The sequence below is a fragment of the Malaclemys terrapin genome, chromosome 7 (genome assembly GCF_027887155.1).
Source record: "Malaclemys terrapin pileata isolate rMalTer1 chromosome 7, rMalTer1.hap1, whole genome shotgun sequence".
NCBI classification, from domain to species: domain Eukaryota; kingdom Metazoa; phylum Chordata; order Testudines; family Emydidae; genus Malaclemys; species Malaclemys terrapin.
Genome location: NC_071511.1, coordinates 6,298,145 through 6,321,577, shown reverse-complemented (window position 1 = coordinate 6,321,577; position 23,433 = coordinate 6,298,145). Strand labels below are relative to the sequence as shown.

Genomic DNA, 23,433 nt, shown 5'->3' with positions numbered 1-23,433 from the left:
AATCACAATGCCTAAGAGAGAAGAACCTCTAAAAACTTCTCAGAGCAATATTTAAAGCATAGTAGGCATACTTTCAGACAATATTATTCTTTTAATTAGACACAAGAGAGCTTGAAACAGTTTGTGCCAAAGGAGCACATTCTAGTTTTTGTTTTTATTTATGTAAAGGATGATCTTCTTGCACAAAATCTTCATAACATGCAAAATGTAAGTTTTTACGGACAATATAAAAATATACATTACCCCAGAACGTACAGCAGTTGGGTTGGTTTTTCCACCAATTGAATCATTTTTAAATCTTATGGCATGGAAAAAAAAACACAAAAAAACTAATCATGAGTGACAGGTTTCTTGGCTGCAGAAGTATCTCTCCGGATTGGATGCCACAGCAATGTGTCTTCGTGCTTTTGTGCTTCTCTGACTTTCTCTCTTTCCCTTCTAAGGATCTGACATAGTTTTTCTGGTTCTGCAGGCCTGGTTCTTTCCATGGGCCAGATATCCCTCTTCTTGGCCCACTTGAACAGTGGGACCCTAGGTGATTGAAATTACCTCAATGAGTATTCAAGAGATCATTAGGAAGGAGGGGTAGGGTGGTTTTCCAATCCTGCAGGGCCACCCTGCCAGAATTGCAGGGGTAGAAGCCACCCTGTAGGGACACTAGCCAGTCTAGCCTGGCTGCATTGGCCCCCCTCTTCTCCCTGCAGCATGGCTGCATTGGGAACTGTGCTGTCATTGTCTTTGACCCCCGGCAGCTTTTTAGATCATTTGTCATTAACTGCGGAGCTCATACTAATTAGTCATTAGTATTAGCTCAGCAGCATTAACACCTGCCTCCAGGCTGAAATCTGAGGCCGAGCAGGGTAAGTCCCCTGCCCCTCCCTGTCCACCTGCAAATGGATGCAAGGAATGCTACCCTCATTCATGCACTCATTCCAGCATGGCCGTGGGTATTTCCCAGTTTTGTTCTTCCATCTGTGTAACAGGAGGGGACAACACAAGCCTTTCAGAGGCCAGTCCTCATCTCTCTCCATCGGCTTGTTTCTGAGGTTCCCTCCTTGTTTGTTCTAGAATTCCCTTTTCCCCCTTTCTTCCTTCTGAGAGTCCTTTCTGTACATGCTCCTGTCCCCCCATCGTACCCTTCCAGCTTCCGTCCTTAAGTTCTCTTTTGGTCACAAACACTCATCCTGATGGCTTCTTGAGGCACTCAGAAACTATGGTAAGGAGAGCCATAGAAATACTCTGTTATGTACGTAAAATAATCCAGTCAGCCCAAGGTGATAGCATTCACCTAAGAATCTTAATTAGTTCCTTGGAACGTAATTAGTTCCGGGGAACTGCGACTCTATTTAATACATATATGAACTAATGTTCTTCTGTGAAGCCTGCTTTACTCTCACTGACACTGGATATGGGTGATGAGTGCTCTGCTCCCAATTCAACAAAGCTTAACTTCAGATACTAAAGCCAATGGGGCTATTCATATGCTTGAAGTTAAAGCTGAGCTAAAGTGCTTCGTTGCATCATGGTCCAAAGACAGGCACTTTGGATAGGGTGACCAGATGTCCCGATTTTATAGGGCCAGTCCTGATATTCAGGGCTTTTTCTTCTATAAGCACCTATTACCCCACCCCCGTCCCGATTTTTCACATATGCTATCTGGTCACCCTAACTTTGGAGTATCAAGCCCTTAAAGAATGGAGAGTGAAGGAGTGAGTCCTGAAACCAGATCATTTAGTGGTGGTAATACTTTACCACTTACTTTTGCTAAGTTTTAGCAGCGTGATCTCCTTTATGATTAAAACTCATTACTGCTAATGGGAGTTGTGTGTGTATATGAGGGGAGAATGTGCCTTGAGTTTGAAAAATGGATCCTTTCCAAGATCCAGAAATTATATGGGTGGAGAGCATTCAGTAGAAGGAGGAGTAATTGAAGGGTTATCAGTGTCACAGTTCTAACATCTTACGCCCTTTTATTGAAAATATATTTTTATAATATGCTTTTTATATTGCAATTTATTATTGAACTTCCTTAAGGATTAGCACAATCTGTTGTCACATTTTTCTCATGTGGCCTGATTGCTTTGCAAAATACCATATCCTACATATGGCCATCTGTCAAAACAGCAGTGACAAAACGAATTAATCTGAATTGCAGATGTGTTAATGAATCTCTTTGAAGGACTTAAACGTTTAATTAAAAGTAAAGCAGAAGACTATAGAATAATCTTAAAGCTTTTAAAATATTCTACTTCTCTTTAGTATTTGAATTTGGTTTTCAGGCACAGAATGTATAATTTTTGTTCGAAATCTGATTAGAAAGAAAAAACAAAGCTGACACGGTAGGTAGCATTCGCTCGGCAGCAATTGAATAAAAAAATATTAGCACAATATCAAATGGTACACCTCCCCCGCTATAAAACAAGACACTCAGGAAATTGCCAACTGTCTTCTGATCAGACTGGCTTTAAAGACAATAGTCTAGTAAAAGGGCCTTCTGTAGGGCTATGTTCTCTGTCATTATATTAATATGAAACAAACAGTTACATTCATACACTTGGACGCACAGATGTGCCCATACCCTTAGAGAATGTCTTGTTTAAAAGGATCTTAATATTTACAGCATGCTGTATGAACAGAAATGGCTGCAGAGAAGGTCTGTTTACAAAGCTGATTCGTGGGTGCACTTTGCTAATGGACATCTGTCACAAACGTAGTCCCTTGATAAGCAAGGTACTGAAGCACTTGACTGACTTTAAGCACATGAGTAGCAGTATTCTTGCCAACCCCAAGCGTTCTAATATCACAAGTGTTTGGGGTTTTGTTTTTTAAAATAAACAGTATCTTTTGGGTTCTTTTTGTCTGTCTTCTGGTTTGAGGAAGCGCCCAGGTCATGTTTTCAAGCTATTTTCCTTCACCGGGAGCACTAGAAAATTAATGGGAAAAAAACTCTGAGATTATAATGTAATCACTGTAAAGCTGGGGCTTTAAGACGAATATAAAGTATCATGAGATTGGCATCAAATCACAGTAGTTTTCAATACTGCAATAGTCCTATTGGCTTCAATGGGATTACTTATGTATTGAAAGTTAGGTATATACTTAAGTCACCTTGCTGAATCAGGGCCTTAAAACTTTTGTGCCTAGCCCAGTACATCATCATTACTAAGGGTGTCGACTCCTAGATGATCCAATTGATTCTGCCAGGTATATTTGCATGTCCCTCATTTTGTTTAAGTTGTTGCAATGGACAATAGATTTTTACCCAACGTGAAAGGATAGAGGTTAGAACTTACAGACAACACTTAGTTAAAATGAACTCTAATAAAGCACCAGTGTATGAAAATGTTTTCAGTGTTCATTTTCATATGTTTATAGACGCTTCTAATGCTGGAGATTAGACTGATATCCTGTAGAAATTGAATACAGGAGCTGTCTCATGACAGTGGACATTGTGTTATGTGAGCTGTAAAGGTGTTTTGTAAAAATCTGTTTTTCAAGTATTTCCAGACAGATATGTACATTGTGACAAAAACTAGTATTCAGATCTATCAGATTCAATAGACCAGCAGATTCTGCTTTAATCCATAGCAGCTATGACCTTTGCAATAATACATGTGAAAGCCTAACTGAATCCATATCAGTCAAAAGTAAATTAAAATGAATTTAACAAGAAAGGGGATCCATTAAGCTTTGCAAAATTGTAAAATTAATATTGCAGCTATGTCACCTTCGCCTGCAACTGGACTGAGCAAGGGTGAGAGAGAGAGAGAAATCAATTCCACGAATTTTGGAGAATGTAAGGATGAGCTGAGAACTTTATTTCTGTCTTGTTTTTCTTCTTGTTTGGTGTTCTTGCTACTCTGTGCTTGGGAACAACACATCACCAAGGGAGGCGATTGTTTAGCTCTCCATTGGCAAGCAGCAGATATTCAATATTTGTGTTAAAACCACACACTCTCTGGTCGTGCTCCATGCACCTACCCTGCCATATCTCGTTGCTCTGAATGGAGTCACTCTAAGCTGCTGGTTCAATTCCTTCTCATAATCCCTACACAACTCTTTTTACAACTTTTTCAGTGTTACTCAAAATGGTTGCCCTTAAAAGGAGACTTTAGCCATCTGAGCTAATGCTAAGGTCACTACTTTAGAAACACACTGGGGAATGAAGGCAGGGCTGTGAGACCGAAGCCTTACAAATGCATCCCGCAGGTCCTCACTGTTAAAATTTAAGAGTTAAAGGCCCAAAGAAACATTTGATTTTGTTTTAATTTGTAAGGAAAATGGTTTCTCCTAAACCACAAGGAGAGGACTGGGGTCAATTCTCCAAAACATAATTGCACTGTGTGTTAAAGTCGTACATTAAGTTCGGTATATTAAGCCAGTGAGATGGACAGTTTTTTGTTAGCAGTCTGGACTATGCCAGTAAAAAAATCTAATTGGCAAGCAGATTCCAGAAGCTGTAAAAGGAGTTCTGTTTCTTTTGTATCTATCGTGTGTGTGTGTGTGTGTGTGGTGGTGGTGTTGTTTCATCTTCCTTTGGTCCTTTAAGATCTGTCACCGTGAATGCATTATGGAAATGTGCTAGATACACTTCAGTTTTAGACTCAATGTTTCACTGCTCTGATGGGAAGCTCTAATTAAAGCCAGCCTTGCATTACCCGTGCTGGCCATTAATAGAGTAGACTCTATCTGAACGAGGAACAGAAGGCAACAGTTGGTGACACTGTAGGTTGATAAATGTGAACATATTAAGAGATACTGAGAAAATGGGCCCATGCTGAAGATCTCTGTGGAAGCCATTTTGTTTCTGACAGGCAGGGCATGCACTCTAATTGGCTTGGCCAGTCTCTGCCAAAAAGCTTGAGAAAAATTGGAGAGAATCTTTCGTATGTGTCTGTGTTTTTCATGCCTGGATTAACAAAGACAGTGACAAACACCAATTAATTTATTGTCTAAATTCTGTTGTTATACAGAATGTCCTTCATAGAGCAAATAGCCTTCAGCCAGCTATTCTTAACTAATCAAAATTAGTGACTTCCAGCATGTTTGTAGTCTTATTATTCTGTAATTATATTTACAGGAAAATTAGGTTATAGCTTAGAGTGAGATGATACATATAGGTCTAAAGCTTAATTTATTACCACAAAGCAGCTAAAATGAGACAATATTGTGTAAAAAGGTCTAGAAATCATTGGCTGTAAAATGGTGTGAATGGAAATGTCAATTCACACTTCTATGACTTACGTTCACCTGTTCATTTCATTTCCCCTCTTCCAGTCTGTGTATTCATATTACATTTTCAATATATTGTTGAGTCTTTGAAAGAGATAATATTCTAGGTAATCTGAAGCCTAAGCAAAAAAACACCATTTGATTAGAACCAACCCGTTTTGTACAACAGACACAGACAGCGTAAAATGCAGTAAGAGTCCAACCCAAACCCTACTGAAGCCAAGGAAAAGATTCTCATTGACCCTAAATGAAGACAACAAACGGTTCCCCTCCTCTTAGATATTGAATCCAGCTTTAGTTTGATTATAAAAGTGCATCCTGCATACATCTATGTATTTATACAATTAATTTTATATTAGATATAATTATAGACTGTTAACAAAATGAAGCATTTTTGTAGCAGTAAAGTTGAATAGCTCAAAAGAGGAAAATTGAAAGTGATTTCTTTACTAAAGATATAGACAGTTGGTCTATAAAGGAATAATCCTATTATAAATTAGCGGGAGTATATTACAAAATTAATCTATGTTATAGTTACTAACCAATAAATATTAAATGAACCTGAAGTTGTCTTCTGATATCATTTAATGATAGCAATTAATTTCACATTTAAATCAAAAAGAAGGAAGAAAGCATGAATAACTTAATATAAAGCATCTTTGTTCAACTGCACTTCAAGGTTACCACTTCAGTGTATGTAATATTCATTGTAGAAGTGTCGGTGGTTTTCCATACTAATGAGTTGTCGTAGTTGACTTCTTCTGCATTTCCAGCTGTCTTTGTCTGGTTTACAGTTTTATATCATTTTAAATATAGAGGGTCACATCTGTAGCTGCTGTAAATCAGCTACCTTATTTTTCTGATGTACACCAACTGAGGATCTGACCCAAGGTTATTTAAAGCATTGTCAGCAGATCAGATCAGGTAAGAAACTGTGCTGTAGAAAAGCTAAGTATGACTGCAGAAGTCATAATACAGACCTCTTGTTTCTTTTTTTCTCTTACAAAAACAAAAGCAATGGTATCATGGAGTTCTTCTCTATTGTAGATAATCGCTTAGCAGTGACAGAAGTGTATTTACCAATGATTTGTAAAAGAGTCTGGGATTTATTACTGATTGTCATATTAGTGAATTCTAATATCACAATGCTAAGAAAACAGTGATTCACAATTGGCTGCCTGCTATTAAAATAGAAACCCTCAGATTCCTAGCAGTAATTTACAAATGAAACCTATGAACATTTTTAGTTATACCTTGAAGTCTGGAAACATCTGATTGGATGTTCCCAAACACGGAGCCTCGTTAAAAAGCACGAGTGCCAGAGCAGCACAGCTAATAAATAAAACAGACCTAATCACCACCTCCTGCAGTCAAACCAAGAGAAGGAGGCTGAGGGAGAAAGCCCCACAAGTTGGATCAAGTTCCATAGGTATGTAATTTGAGCATTGATTGGGGAACTCTTTTGGAATGAGTTTGCTTTCATCCGAAGGCTCACGGTGATGCAGGTACTGTACATCATTGTTCAGTTCATCGTGGCAAAGTGGCTTCAATCTGTTTTGCCCTGCAAAGCCCACTTGTGCCATCCTTACTCATGGTGAGCTAAATCTGACCACATGAGCTGTCAATGGGACAGCATATGTAATAGGGTGCTATTCGCTGTGAGTGAGGAAGGCGCAACTAGACTGTTAGTTCATCTCCTATCTCAAAGTTTTATCACTTCTAGTAGTACAAAATTGAGCGGTCTCGGGGGGATTTGGGTATAAATCTGTGCTTTTCTTATTAGAAGTAACAATAATTTCCTTTCCTCCTTTTCCTTCAGTTCCAGATTATCAAGAACAGGATATCTTTCTATGGCGAAAGGAAACGGGCTTTGGGTTTAGGATTCTAGGTGGAAATGAGCCTGGAGAACCCGTAAGTGCTTTTTAAAATGTGGATTTATGTTAACCAGTGTTACCTTCCAGAATCACTGCAAACACGCATGCAGTGCTGTGCAAACAGCATCTCTGTTAAAATGAGAGATGGGCCTAAGCTAACACCACACATCCAAACACCCCTAAAATTTGAGGGGAGCGCTGAACTTCACTGTTGATCCTTATCTGTATTCCAGGCCAAACCAAACCCCTAGATTTATCCACCCACCCCCATGCGGCTTGATCAAGAAAAATCTTCCAATATGGTTTCTGTTATTGTTGTATTTGACCTTTGAGCAGTCTTCCCGCACCCACAAACACCCACGTTCTCTGGGCCTCTTAAACATGAATCTAGTACCCGTGAAAGGGGCCAGACTAAGAGCACCTAATGCTCTTGTCTATTCACTGAGCAGGTCACACGTAGAAGGTGGCAATATAAATTTCTGTATTCTGTCCTGTCACATTTATGCCCATTTATGGAGCATGATTTTTCTCTCATGCCAGAGTAAACGCGGAATAACTCCCCATGAGCTCAGTAAGGCTAAACTGAAATTGGTGTGCATGAGAGAGGACTCAGGCTCAAGGACTCCAGGGACAGGTCAGAGGATAATTCAGTCTCAGTTCACCTCTTGGCTTTCCTGGCAGGACTGACCATACTATTAATCATCTTTCTGTTGTATTATAGAGCATTTTTATAAAGCATGTTGTCGTGGAAAAAGTCACCCACGCATTGATTTTAGTTCACAAACTCAAGCCTGAGGCCCGTTTATTTGCAATACATACCAACGCGCTGGGGTAGCAGTCTGAAACCTACTTCCTCGATTCAAAGTACAATTTGCCTTTTTAAAGCCGAAAACCGCAATCATATTACACGTTACACGTCATTTATCAGAATTGGGGAGTTAGGGTCTTTCCGCTCTTCCCGGCACCCCTGTTGCAATCTTCCCAGAACAGGGTGCAAATTGAGTAGAGGGGTTCTTGGTGGTTTCCGATACAGTCAACAACTTTCATCACATGGGGTGCCTATTACTTAAATGTTCCGAGCAGGGTACAATTGCTTAATGGGGTTTACACAATTAGGGGATACATAAAGCATGACTTCTTGGGATGATACATTACTGGATGCTTATTGCTTCACACAAGCGGTTATTATATTTCACCAGCCATAAACACACACGCTGTTATTACTGCTGCTGGGGTTTTTCCATTCCCCTTTCCCCAGCCCCCTCCCACCTCTGGTCATGACCCTTGACCGAGACTGGCAAAAGCATAACACTCAGTTTGGTTTAGGCCTGCTTTTTGTAGGGCAGACCCGCAGGCCGGTTAATTTCCTCACACATGTCTCTCAAAGTGCGTTATCAGTAGAGGTTGAGGGATCTGATACAAAGTTATGGTATAGTAATAGTAGAAACAGAATATGCCAGTAGATTTTATGATGATTTCATGACGTGGACTGGTGTCTACTATCACCTGGACTGTTACTTACTAGAGGCCACTGTACAGAACAGCTGACACATGTTACTGTCTTTTTGGATGCTGTTGATTTGGGTCCCACTCAGACCAAGGCTCCAGATCTCATTACCGCTCTCCTGTGATTTCCAGCTGTCTGTCTGATTGGTGGGTACATGCTCATTCAACATCTCTCTCTCTCTCTCGTTTTTTTTAATTCATCAGATTTACATTGGTCACATTGTACCAGTGGGCGCTGCTGATGCCGACGGTCGTCTGAGATCTGGAGATGAACTGATCTGTGTGGACGGAACACCTGTTGTCGGAAAATCTCACCAGCTTGTAGTCCAGCTTATGCAACAGGCCGCCAAGCAAGGTCATGTCAATCTAACTGTAAGGCGCAAAGTGGTATACACAGGTATGTTGCCATGTGACCGGGTGGGCACAGCTCTTATTATTTTCCATCTGTGTCCAGTGATCTGCTTGCTAACGATCAAAAGCTCCGTCTCATAATATTCTTGCAAAAATGGGAATACTGAAATGGACACAGATATTATTTCACCCTTTGTGTTATTTTTATTTTATTTTATATTTTGATTGTTCGAATATTGTTTAAATATCGGTTTCTTTCTGGTTAAACATGTATCAGGATTCTCTGTAAGCAGCCTAGGCCTCTTCAGTCCTTGTTCAGGTTTCTGTTAAAGCCGTTCACGAACACGAATCCTTGTTGTTGTCATTACTTATATGTGGTATGGTAGCTTCATGATGCTCAGACACCCAGTCAGAGACTGTCCCTGCCCTGAGGAACTTACAATCTAAATGGACAAGACAGAAAGGGACAGAGGGGAGGGACAGAGGCCCAGAGCGGGAAAATCACTTGCTCAGGGTCACACGCAGGACTGCCATACAGGTCTCCAGAGGTCCAGTTCCCTAGCCCTTGGACCATGTTTCCTCTCAGGACATCCCTTCAGTTCTGTCTGTGAGAGACCGTTGAAGACTGATGCAAAGTAGAGTTGTTTGAAACTCTTCTTTGCTTTTTCATTTTGTAAGCACCATATTCAAAAGCCAGGGTGTTCCCACATTGATCCAAGATGAAAATATAACCATTCCCGCTGCTGAACATGGCTTGGGTGAGGGGAAAAACAGAGGCAAGAACAAAACATTGTTTTGTTGTTCTCGCAAATCTGTAAAAATGCGGCATTGTCAAAGAAAATGACAATGCAGCTAGCGAGCTCATGATGAATGATAGTTGATTTATGTATCACTCCTGTTGACTGGTAGCACTGAGATTTTGCTCCATCTGCACCCAAATTTCAGGGAGTTTAGGTTTGGTATTTTGGTCTAGGGCCGTTTCTAGACAGAGAAGATGTGAAATAGACCTTCAAGGTGAGGTGTCAGCAGAAGAATAGGGAGTGAGGTATTTTAAGCTTAAAGGAGCATCAAAGTAACCTTCAGATTGAGAAATAAACACACACAAGTAGTTAAGACTGTCACAGCCTCTCTAAAACTGCCCCTTGTTTTTATACATTGAACCACAGATGGGCTTCTTGCAGGCAATGTGAAATATGTGCTTATTTCTTAACTAATACTTTCAACAATGTAGTGCAAGTGGAGCATAAATTATTTACTATAACAGCCTACAGCACTAGAGTAAATACTGTGGTGTTTGTTTGACATTACCATTGTAGATCCTGTAAGAGAGGATTGGTTTTATAGAGGTGGGGATTTTTTGTTAATTTTTTAAATCCAGGCTAGAAACTGGCATAAACAGATTTAGATTATATCGTGTCTGAGCTTTTGGTTCCCTACTGCTCCCCTTACCCTTGGGTCGAGAGAGTTTGAGATTGTTAGAGTCTAGGATTTGCACAGGGTGATGTTTGCATTTTTGCCTTTATATCCAATACTTGTGCAGTGCCTTTGTCTTGGTCTCTTGATGGGTAACGACGTTCAAAAGCACATTTTTCCGTCTGGGTTTATTTGTTAAGATGTTGTTTAATGATCATTAGCTTTTGTTGTAACACCATCTCGACTGTTGTTCATGATCTGTACGGTTGTAGTGCCTAGACTACATCCTTGTTGTACAAGGCACTGTATAAACATGCAACCATGAGATGATCCCATCACAAAGCGCTTACTTTGTGCTCTTTCAATATTACTGTTCAGTATTATGCACTGGAAATAAGTGTGTGTTAGCAAGACTCTAAAGCCTGGTCTAGACTGCGGGGGGGTGGGAGTGGAGGGAATCGATCTAGGTTACACAACTTCAGCTATGTGAATAATGTAGCTGAAGTCGACGTACTTAGATCTACGCACCGCGGTGTCTTCACTGCAGTAAGTCGACTGCTGACGCTCCCCCGTCAACTCCGCCTGCGCCTCTCGCTCCAGTGGAGTACCGGAGTCGATGGGAGAGCGCTCGGCGGTCGATTTATCGCGTCTTCACTAGATGCCATAAATCGATCCCTGCTGGATCTATCGCTCCGGAGGTAAGTGTAGACATGCCCTAATTTAACCCTACCTATGGGGGTTGCTTTATAATATACAAGTGGTGCAATCTACGTAGTTAGTGGTACTTAACCCTGCATCTTCTCTTAGGCCTGGAATGTATACAAAGGTGCTCCAGTTTAACTAAATGTGTAGCAGGTGGTATTTAACAGGGACAAGCTGAACCAATGTAAACCAGATTTAAAACGGTGTAGAGCATCCACACACACACAAAGTTTCACTGGTTTAACTCAGTGCAACATCACTCCTTTAGTCAAATCGGTGCAACTTCTCTGTGAAGACAAGACCTTAGTTGTGCTACTGCACCCACATGCAAGCATTTGCACGCCTGCCACGCATGTGTGTTTTCCATCTTGTTTCAAACTGGTGGTGGCAGCTGATAATGACTGACTACAAGATGCAAAGTAAATATTTCCAGTCATCCGCTCACAGTAAAATAGACCTGTTCTGCCATTTGTCATAGGCATGTGTTTCTGTCGCCGAACATTTGTAATACTAAAAACAGTGTTCTCAGTAGACAGTTCAGTGAGACTCCTGCATTTCTTCTGCAGTTCCAAAAGCAGAGAACGAAGTCCCTTCTCCAGCCTCTTCACACCACAGCAGCAACCAGCCAGCTTCCCTGACGGAGGAAAAGCGGACCCCGCAGGGAAGCCAGAACTCCTTAAACACTGTGAGCTCGGGCAGCGGCAGCACCAGCGGCATTGGCAGTGGCGGGGGTGGGGGAAGCGGCGTGGTCAGCACAGTGGTGCAGCCGTACGACGTCGAAATCCGCCGGGGAGAAAATGAAGGCTTTGGCTTTGTGATTGTGTCCTCGGTTAGCAGGCCCGAGGCAGGGACAACTTTTGGTAAGTCCTGGGAATTGTCCAAGCACCTCTAATGAGACAAGAGTTTGAATGCCGGGGTGCGGTCAAGAGTAGCTAGGATCTAAATCATTTAAAATTCATGAACAAGCCTTGATTTGTGTAATTAATAACTTCATTGAATGCTGAGCATTAGTAGGTGTTTGCCTCCTGAGTTTTGCTCGACAGTGAATTAAAAAACACAGATGGGTATAGTAAACACCCCACCACCAGTGCCAAAGACTGGCACTCCTTGAGTGCACTCCAGAGCTAGTTTGCAGTGGTGTGTTAACCACGTGCCCTGGGTTGGATTGTGCTGTCCATCAAATAGCAGGGGGAACCTGTGAAGAAGGGGCACATGATATTGCAGGATGGAAATAACTGAATGATTGAAATTTTGCCCCCTGTTGTCAGTGGAGATTCAGTTCATTTAAAAATAGCAACTGTTACACTGATTAGCTTTTCTTTCGGGTTCGTAGGGATGCTCACCATAGGGGGATGAGCAAGCCGATATCTGGAAACTGCTAAAATGTTAGTGGTCGCCATAAAATCAAAAAGATAGCTCATCTCCTTAAGCTCCCGCTGCCTCCTTCTCCCCACTTCATTTGAATAGTGGGAAATGAGCAGCTGACATGACTCTGTCTATATGCTGCTTTACTGAATTTGGTCACCTGTGCTTTCTTAAGAGAGCCTGGTGTGGTACGTGGGTCAGTGTAAGTGCACCTGCATGCATCTCTGAAGAACCCCTTCCGAGCCGTTTGATTCTTGCTAGGAAGATGTAATTCTTTCTGCATAGCTAAAGAGGGGTATTTTTGAAACAACAATTAACTAAAGCGATGACAGAGAGTGGGGGATGGCATTTGGGTGGAGATGTAGGAATGGAAGGAAGGTTGTGATGGAAATGAATACCCTGCATGAGGCCAGGGGCAATATTGGCTTCTGTGCTCAGGGGAGTATAGAAACTACCTGCCTCTGCGTGTGCACTCCCAGGACACATCCCCCAAAAAAGACTAGGAGGGGAAAAGAGGAGGCAGAGCGGTCACTCTACTCCTTCCACACTACCCTGTGTAGCAGGTTGGGCACACCAGGCCAAGTAGACTGCACCATCCTATGCAACCTGCAATGTTCCCCAGATGCACTGGCGAGCTTGGAGAAGAAGTGCCTCTCGCTGGCTTTATCTGTACTAGCCTTTTCTCCCTAAAATTTCCCACCATTGCTATCACTGGTGAGAGCATTAGCATAGTGATGGTGCTCTAACTACCACGCCTTCGAGAGCAGTCATTCTTAGCACTGGTAGAGCTGCTACAGTGGGAAATTTTAGGGGAAAAAAAGAGTCGTGAAGACAGTGTCTCAGGTACAGTCCGCCCCCAAGCTTCTGCTGGAGGAGGGCAGCCCCATGCGTCCCTCAGTACTGCAATTTGGGCCTAGGCATCTTTATACCAAAGCACAATGATCTATTAAGTGTAAACTGAATATAGAGAGAGATTTTATGTACTTGAAAGTATTTAAAATATATATGGTAAAATAGATATTACTAGATGTGAGAGATACTGTGCTTTTTTCTCCGTAAAGAAACTTTGTCATGATGTAAAAAGTTGTTTACTTGAACCAGAAATGTTAGCTAAATGAAAGCTGCTGTCATGTCATTTCTGTAGGGTTTCCACAGTGATCTGTTTTGACCTTTGACTGTTTTTCCTTGAATTTTTGAGCACATTGAACTTTTTCCTAATATTCTGCATGAGATGCTTGTCCTGAGCTATGCAGTGCTTGCCTCGTACCTGTAGTTTCTCACATGGGTGATCTTTAGAGATGGGCCAAACTGATTCAAAAACTTCCCTGGTCACCTGAGCATGGGTCCGTCATCTATGATCTGTAAATAGGGTAGATTGAAAATGAATTTCTGATTTTGATGCCCACAAAACATCCACTGAAATGAGCAGCCCAATGATTGTATGAGAGAGGAATTTGCTCACTATTGAGAAATACCATCCCATTTATAATAATCCTTACTGCTGGTGAGGAGCGTGCATTTCCCACCTTGTCATATCCCCGGTTTTTAGCCCTTTCTTCTTTATGGTCTTTTTGGTACCCATGTAGCAGCATATATCTCTAAAACTACTAATAAAATAAATGATTACAGCATATACACAGAACTGCCTTTTGGGGATGAATGTATTCCGGATACAGAGTTCTCACTGCGTGCCTCACAATCTCATGCTCCACTTATCATGTGTTGCATGTCTGGGCTTGTCTGCAGTTTCAGGAAGCTAGATGGTTGGTTTGACCTGAGTTCTGTCTCCTCTAGCCCGAGTTCTGCAAGATGTTGAGCATCCTCCAGTCACATTGATTTCAGTGGTGCTCAGCCCCGTACAAAGTGATTGTGTGTGGTGGGAAGACATTTCTGAGTCTGTAATGCATTCCTCACAAAATGCTCTTGCTGTGTATCTCTCTTAGATATTTGGATTGTTCTGCCTGTGGTTTTAGAGCTATTTAAATCAGGAGTGCCTCATTTCCCCCTCTCCTCCCCCTCCCCCACCCACAACCCTATGCCCTTTAAGATCATAAAATGGGAAGAGTTAACAAATGGTTATGAGGAGGTTGGTGGTACCGAGCAGGTCTGGTATATCAGTCTTGGCCCATCTCTAGTGGTCCTGCGCCTTGCCTAGTGCTTCCTTTGTTCACTATGGAAGAAACAACGTCTTATTGCTTACCCGTGCAGCATTGATAGACTAGATCGCTGTGGTTAAAAGGGGAGTCACACTCCTTACTAGGCATAGAGTGATTATCTTTCTAAATTGAGAAAGAACAAAACATTGGCAGAAGCTTGAACAGCAGCTGGCTGAGATAAAGACGAGAGGTGCTGACTGATGTAATCTACAAGCAGCAAGGTTGAGTTTTCTACCAGCAGTTTGAAGGTTGCAGTACAAAAATAAAACCTCAGTCGGGTTATTTTTGGACTGTTGAGTGCAGTTATAGACTCTAAAAATCCCACCATTTGCAACCAAATGACGGGTCAGAGTTTTGGTGGATTAGCTATCTAACTACAGGGGCTGGTCTACATGTCGGGGGGGGGGGGGGAAATCGATCTAAGATACGCAACTTCAGCTACGCTATTCACATAGCTGAAGTCGAAGTATCTTAGTTCGACTTACCTGGCCTTCCTCACGGCGGCAAGTCGACCGCTGTGGCTCCCCTTTCGACTCCGCGTATTCCTCCTGCCGAGGTGGTGTACGGGCGTCGATTCGGGGATCTGTTTATCGTGTCTAGACGAGACATGATAAATCGATCCCCGATAGATCGATTACTACCCGCCGATGCGGCGGGTAGTGTAGACATGGCCTAGGAAACACCTACCTGTAACGGTAGTAAGTTCAGGTGAACTTTGCACTCGTATAGTTGATTTGCCAATGTTTTGAACAGTGGCAGCAATGCTATCCTTTAATAACTTTTGCTTGATGCATTAATTAATTAACCCTTAACCTTCTCTTTCCCTTTTCAACCCTTTTTCTCCTTTTCCCCTTCACCGCTGTCCCATGTATATAAACAATTAAAAACAAAAACAAAACCAATACAAAAGCAGGAAATGCATGTGTGGCCATGCCTCACAAAATAGGTCGGATCATTGAGGGGAGCCCCGCAGACCGCTGTGGCAAGCTGAAAGTAGGAGACCGGATCTTGGCTGTTAATGGATGTTCCATCACCAACAAATCGCATTCAGATATTGTCAACTTAATTAAAGAAGCAGGAAACACTGTTACTCTGCGCATCATTCCAGGGGATGGTAAAGTATATGCTCATTTCTGTCTCATCCAAATGTTTTATTTCTCTTTGGCTTTTCATGTCACTTTGAGTTGCACAGACTTGCAGGTTTCCATTTTCCACCCACCAAGCTGGAGTTAGCATTGAGAAGTTTGCCACTGTCATACAACCATGTCTCTTCCTGCCCTCCCCCCGCCCCTCCTTCCTATAACTGGAAATCAGCTTTTAAAAAACAAAAACAAAAAAAACCAAGAGGCGCTAAGTCTGGTCAGAAATTAAGATCCCCTCCTTCCTGCATTCCTCCAACTGTCTCTTTAAAACTACCTTCTGTAAATGAGACCCACATCTCTGTGGATTTTGAAACTTTATTTGATTTTTGCAGTGATAATGCTGCGCTAGAATATTTGGGAGAGGATGCATGCTCTGTAAGGCATGAAGTCCCCGAGGTTTTACATATACACAAGCAGTCTATATAGCAAAAGGGATCACAGAAAGGGATAAACACATTGTCATGATTTAAGCCGTTTGAAAAGAAGCTTTGTTTTTATTCAGGGCAAGTTGCTTTAGGAATGATCTCAGTGCCGTTTGAAATGCTTTTGCTCAGTGATTTTGGTTCTCGAGGTGCTCACAACTGATTGGTTCAGGAATTACGCCAAGATGGGGTTTCACTGCCCCAAAATTTTATTGTCCCAGGAATTACTTAATGTGGCTGATAGCTGGGGCCAGACCTGGTCATAGCGTGCTTAAAAACAATTAATGGATCTGCACCGTGCCTAGGGGCTTAACAACACAAACACTTAGTTTGTGGCAAGCTTGTGGTGTAAATCTACCCTGCTATGTGCTAAGGAACTCTTAGTGAGAGGCAGCAGGGTCTACACAGACACTGGCAGGATAGAACGGGGTAGATTTACATCCCGCTTGCTGCAAACTAAGTGTTCATGCAGACAAACCATAGGATTGAATTGGGAAGAACTCTTTTCCCAAACCTATCCCTGACCATACCATTAAGAACAAGGCATAAATGTTAGGGATATTTCTATAGTAGGATTAAATCGTTATGGTTCTGAATCCCATATTTTTTATTGATTCACTGTAAATGGTATGCTCTGGATTGGTCTGTAGTCTAAATTTGCTTCGTAGAAATTCTCTCCTGCAGTCCTGTTCATGTCAAGCTGAATCAATGTTTATAACATTTGACGGCCCTGATTCAATCCTAATGAGCGTTTTGAGAATCGTGCAATCTATTATTTGCAGTCCAGAAAACTCAATTAAATGTAGAAAGAGTGCAATTAAGGAAAAATTGACTCAAATAAGATAGCCCATTGCAATGAAAACTATTAACATGAGGTTTTTTCACCCCACCGTCTGACTGGAAACATTGTGCTGTCACTTATGCTTCGGTGTCTATCACACAAGCCATATTGTACTCTGTATCTATGAAACAGAGAGTTTATGGCAGTGAATGTTTTTAGAGAGCTGGAGAGAAATTATGAATTGAGCCAGGGATTTTCAAAGGAGCATAAAGGAGTCACATGTCCAGTTTCCAGTGGAAAAATTCAGTGGTGCCTATTTCTCCAAGAGTATGTCTACAACGCAAAGAAAAACCCATAGCACCAAATGTCACAGCCCAGGTCAGAGTGCTTGGGCTGCAGGGCTAAAAATAATTGAGCAGGTGTTCCCTATTGGGCTGGAGCCCCATGCCTCAGATTTCAGAACCGAGGCTCCCAACTCCAGTGGGAATGTATACGCTGCTATTTTTAGCCCGACAGCCCAAGTCCTGCGAGCCTGAGTCAGTTGCCCCAGCCCCTCAGACTCAGCGCCACAGGTTTTTCTTTGCAATGTAGACATACTCTAAGACTCCTTTGAAAATCACAACCTGAACCATATATTTATGCCTTACCCAAGAAGCCTGATTACAGTGCTTTTAGTTATAAAAATTTAAACTGATGAAGACCAGAACGTATCTGTCTTTATAAACCACTTCTATTTAGGATGAGATATTCTGTATATTTCAGGGCTTTTTCCTTATATTGCTAAGCAGCAGGTCAAACTCTGGGTGATCCTCTGCAGCTTCCAGTGAATTGAGTATTCACGAATAATGAAATGACTATAAATCAGATAGGCTGGAATCTGAACTGGCCTGTATGTGCCAATGTTGAATAGAGACCTAGAGAAAAGTGGTTCATTACCTTGTTCCTACAACTGAATAAAATTGAGCGACGTCGACGTCTGCGTTATAAAAATCTTGAATGGTTTAAGCATCTTCACATAAGACAGGATTTCCTCTCCCACACACATACTCAGCCAGTCAGTGTGTGTGTGTGTGTGTCAGAAACATGCCAGCTGTGTGCACCCAAACACACATAACAGGATTATGGGAGACACAACATGCCACGTTAACTCTTGTTTAAGCTGAGAGAAAGACATGCAGGCAATGCTCCGCTAAGGCTGTTCTGAAGGCATTCCATGCTGAAAGGAAAGAAAGGCAAAGGAGTGCCAAGTAAGAAGGGAATAATCTTTACACTGGTGTCACTGCAGAATTCGGGCCTTCGTTTTAACTTTCACTTTGCAGTTCAAGGTGATTTTGTCAATTTTACTCAGCAAGCATTCAAAAGTCAGGGTGCAGCCCCCCCCTCCCCCCCAAAAAGCCAGGAAAGATTTGCTCTAAAATCATGAGGTTTTTTAAAAATCCATGTTGGGTTCTTTTCATCTGCCTTCTGCATTTGAAGCCTTTAGGGGTCATATTTTCAAGCTTTTCTCCACAGCCAAATATCATGAGAAGATCACAAGTGTTGGCATCACTTACTAATGAAATTAAAAAGTTTTTAAAAAGTTATTTTTACTGTGTGATAATCTATGGTCTCTGAGAGAGTCCTACAGTTTAAAGCCAGAAGGGCCAACAAGCCCATCTAGTGTGACCACCTGGAAATCACAGGCCACCAAAAACATCCAGCACCCGCACACTAAGCCCAGCAACGGAAATGAGACCGAAGTATCACAGGGGGACTATACTATGGTGCACTACAGGCAGAGAATAGGAGGGACCGAGGTGCATTAGCCAAGAAATGATTAAAAAGCATCTGTATGTATGTGTATATGTAGATAAGTTCTGTCCCATAAATACTTGTATAGAGCCCATTGAGGTCCATGGGAGTTGCACGTATCTATCCAAGGGCAGAATTTGGCCCAGAGTGCCTTCAAATATTTTAGATAGTTATTTTGATCTTTACTAATTTAGGCCCTGATCCTGCATGCACTTAACTTTACACCTTCCTGAGTACTCCCACTGAAACTGGCCAAGAAAGCAGTGGGACTGCTACAGTACATCCAGTCAGTCGCATGCATAAATCTTTACAGGATAGGGGGAAATGTGTAGTACACTGGGAATGAGTGTTTCGCGTGAGAACAAAACTGGAAGCAATGTCTGTCTGTTTCATCCCTGAGCCTGAACTTGAAGTGTTGGTTGGTACCTATTGAGTTAACTTGACTTAGCAAAGCTTTCTGATGGTGGCAGTGGAGAGAGCAATCTCTGTTGTTAAAGGTGATTTGAGGAGATCTAATTTAAAGTAAAAATTTGCAAACAGCCTTTCAGCAAATGATATAGTGGTTCTTACAGAAGTTAGTAAAACTAGACAACCTTTAAGTCAATTAGATAGATGGCTCTTCTCATTTCAAAGCAGGGAGGACAGTAGAAATTATTCAGAGAGGATGCTCGCCTTGTATCTTGAGGCTTTTTATAAAAATTTAGTAAAAATACTGCACATCTGTTGACAATTAATAACTCTTATGCTAGTGTGGTCTAAAGATAGACCCAGAACCGTGTCATGGAATTTCATCAGTACCTAAGATGTATTGTTGATGTACTTGGTATTTTTCACATGACCTCCTAAGTAACAAGGTTATTGTATTCTGTTTGTACCCAGTCTCCATGTCATACCAAAATGGCAATGGAAGGTTTATGTGGCTTGTGTGCTGTTTGAATTCAGTGCAATTTAGAAACAGTTTATTTTGGGAGCAGATTGTAGCCTCGGATGCCCAAGTGAATTAGACAAGACCATGTTGTCTTAAAATCCAACAGTTCTTTAATGCAGCCAGTGCCCACAAGCAGGAGTGTGTGTCTTTGTAGAGGCTGGCTGGCTCCAGACAGCATCACCCCCAACAAGCCCAGTTTGTTTTACTTTACTTTCCTCAGCCTCTCTCAAACCACACCCACCCAGCTAGTGGGGGAAGGGACATCTGTTACAAGGTGTCCTATAGTTTAAAATAAAATAAACAAACCAATGCAATAAAATACAATCCCAGCATTAGATACATGTCCAGAAAAGCTTCCAGCCATCATCTTCAAATCACTCTTCTTCTAATTGAGACACATACCTTCCATTAATGCAAACTGGCATTATAGGGAACTTCCCTCAGAGTCACCAGGGAGAAATACCAGATGACAGAAGCGTAATGCAAACAAGGTTAGGCAGGAAAGAAGACCTTAGAGTGATTGGAGAGCCAGGTGTTTTATTTGTTTGTGTGTTAACTTGGGCTGGAAGCAGAAACTAGTCAAATTCAGACTAGAATTTTTTACATTACCTACACATTTTTTAAAAAGTGAAGATAATTAATCATCGGAACAACTTGCCTAATGACGTGGTGGATTCTGTGTCACTCAAATTCTTTACATCAAGTTTGAATGTCTATCTAAAGCTCTAGCTCAACCAGAAATGATGTTGGCTTGGGGCAGGAATTGCTGGATGAAATTCTCCGGCCTGTGTTTATACAGGAAGTCAGATTAGATGTTCATAATGGTCCCTTCTGGCCTTAACAATGATGAATCTATGAACGAAAGTTCATTAGCAAACTGAGAGTCAGTGCAGACAAGGCTAAAGTAATCAATAAGCTCAGCCATGTTAGATCGCGGTTACTTCAGATTGTAGCGCTTCAGAGGCATGAAAATAGCCCTCAGGCCTCCCATCCAGCAGGGGGAGCTATGCCATTTTTACAAGGACGCGGGATATGTCTACACAGCAACAGCTGCTCATGGGCTAGCTGACCAGAGCTAGTGTGAATCCAACGAGTGCAAGTAACAATAGAAGTGATGACAAGGCAGCATAGGCTTCAGAGCGGGATAGTGAGCTCAGTGCATCCCCAGGGTCCGTGCTAGACCCACACTGTTCTTCTTCACTGGTATTGTTACCCACGCCAGCTGGATTCATGCTAATGATTTCTAAAGAATACCTCCATGGTATTCAGTGGACTTCACCCTGCCAGCAAGGGGGAAGGATGTGCCTTGGATAAAAAATCATGCTATAAGCAGGGTTCCCTCTAATTTTCCCCACACATGTGTGGAATGAATTTTGTTATGTGCACCAATACGGAGGTGATGTGTGACACATAACAAAATTCATGTGGTGTGGGGGTGGGGCCGAGGGGTTTGGAGTGTTGGAGGTGATTCAGGGCTGGGGCAGAGAGTTGAAGTGTGGGGGGTGAGGGCTCCGGGGTGGGGCCGGGGATGAGGGGCTCAGGGCTGGGGCAGAGGGTTGGGGTGCAGGGGATCCAGGCTCTGGGGTGTGGTCAGGGATGAGGGGTTTGGGGTGCAGGAGGGTGCTCTGGGGCTATGGTGGGGAGAGAGGACTCCCCCAGCTCCGTCTCCCCGCAGCAGCACCTGGGCTGGGGGGGAAAGGCTCCCCTCCTTCGGCCGCAGCAGGTCCAGGCCAGGCCTGAATACGGGCCGGGGGAGGGGCAGCCCGGCCGCGGCAGGTCCGGGCTGCCCCTCCCCAGCCGCAGCTGGTCCCAGCCGGCAGGTTCTCTGAGCACCTGCGTGGTGCTAAATAGGCTGCTGGATGGCCGCGCAGCTTACAGGGAACTTAGTATATAAGTCTGGAGGGGAGGGATAGCTCAGTGGTTTGAGCATTGACCTGCTAAACCCAGGGTTGGGAGTTCAATCCTTGAGGGGACCATTTAGGGATCTAGGGCAAAAATCTGTCTGGGGATTAGTCCTGCTTTGAGCAGGGGGTTGGACTAGATGACCTCCTGAGGTCCCTTCCGACCCTGATATTCTATGTCTACTGTGTATTTGTTTGATTATTTATTACTGGTAAGACACTGTAACTACCTACAGTAGGGGGGAAGTCTTTTCTAAAGACCAAGCTTTTCTGAAAAGGTAATCCTAGATATTACTGCTATATTCATTGAGTCAACAGCTATCACTGCTCTTGACTACAGGGAACAGGCTTCCATTTGTACCTTGAATATCATGTGTTCCCAGTGCTTTTGGTGATTTCTGTTCTCAACATGTTTGTTTAGATTAGCTTCAGAAATCATAATTATCATAAACGGTGGATATATTTGTTTGTTGTGATTTCCCAAGCAAATGTCATTGAAACTCTCAGCACTTGCTCTCATATAAACATAAATATCGAATGTCATCTTTCCCAGCGTACAATTGGTTCCATCTATTATAACCATTTTAAAGATGTCTTTTCCTCGAAAATACTCACTTCTGCAGACTTTAAAGTGAGACTTTCCAAAATGGCCAAGCAAGGAGGAGTTCAAAGACTGTCAAGTCCTTTATTCACTTATTGATGACTGTAATCCTGTAGATACGTGGGAATTTCTCTCTGTGTACGAATGCTTTCTTGAGCTTATCCCTTAACTTTCATCCATAGTGTATGCACTGAGTGCATTCTGTAGTTTCTAAAACTGTCCAGCAGCACTTTCAATAAGGATCAGTATGACATACCCTTACGGAGAATGCATAGGATCCGTGATCATGGACACTTAACGTTGCAAAGGACCTCATTTAGATCCAAATTTCAAACACTCACAATGCTTCAAGGGTATTTGTATCTGGGTGTACGGTTTGGTTTCGTATGGCTCCTTTTTTGCCCCCAGTCTCTCTCGTTTGTGCCTGGACCAAAGCTATTAAGAAAATCTGTAGCAGAGCAAAAATAGAAACCAAGTCTCTCATTTTTATGATTTAGCCACAAATCTAGCTTTTCTTCCATTTGCAAAATTCATATTCCAGGCCTCTTCCCAAAATGGGCTCAGATTCCAGCCCTTCCTCCCAGAAAATTGGTGGGTATTCAGATCAGGGTGTTGGGTTGGATCACAATTGGCCTAACTGCTCCTATTTAAGTCAGTGGTAAAACCCCCATAAAACCCCAAACATGGTCTAAATAGTACTTAGTCCTGCCGTGAGTGCAGGGGACTGGACTATATGATCTCTTGAGGTCCCTTCCAGTCCTATGCTTCCATGGTTCACTCGGAGCAGAGTTAGGCCAATGCTGAGGACTTTGAAAATCTCACCCTTCAGTTTTTGTGTGCGTCTGGTACAAGTTACGCCACTCCAAGGGAATGTGTATTACACTGAACCTAGAATGTGCAATAGACCGTATTTTAATGAACAATAAGAATTTGAGCAGCACAATTGGTTAAATATTAGAGAGACATGTGGAAACCATGTGTTTTTGATCACGTCCAAAGTGTTAAGTCAATAGAAAACTACCATTGCCATCAATAAGTTTTAGATCAGGCCTTTATTCGATATATCCCTTAACAAAAACTTTAAAGGTACAGATTCAGATGGAGACAGTATTGACTACATTGTGGTTTATGGACTATTTTAGTGTTCCTATAAAAAATAACCCAAAGGATCGTCTGACTTTTGAAGTAATTAAGATTTGGCGTATGTGTTGCTGATCAAGCAACAAAACGTTCCATGATCCTTAATTAGCCTATACTTTAAAAAAGAT

The 23,433-nt window shown here is 42.2% G+C and overlaps 1 protein-coding gene across 30 annotated transcripts in view; it reads left to right on the top strand.

The window, feature by feature from the left end:
- MAGI1 (membrane associated guanylate kinase, WW and PDZ domain containing 1) overlaps positions 1–23,433 on the top strand; it is a 490,274-nt gene that overhangs the window by 456,941 nt on the left and 9,900 nt on the right. For 12 of the 30 annotated variants that reach the window (XM_054033640.1, XM_054033634.1, XM_054033637.1 and 9 more), the window contains 5 exons: positions 3,719–3,796; positions 7,052–7,143; positions 8,817–9,009; positions 11,645–11,938; positions 15,510–15,713. In XM_054033640.1, coding sequence (XP_053889615.1) covers positions 3,719–3,796; positions 7,052–7,143; positions 8,817–9,009; positions 11,645–11,938; positions 15,510–15,713 — 861 coding nt within the window. The remainder of the gene's footprint in view (positions 1–3,718; positions 3,797–7,051; positions 7,144–8,816; positions 9,010–11,644; positions 11,939–15,509; positions 15,714–23,433) is intronic. The other 18 variants (XM_054033656.1, XM_054033658.1, XM_054033655.1 and 15 more) reach the window with 5 other exon arrangements.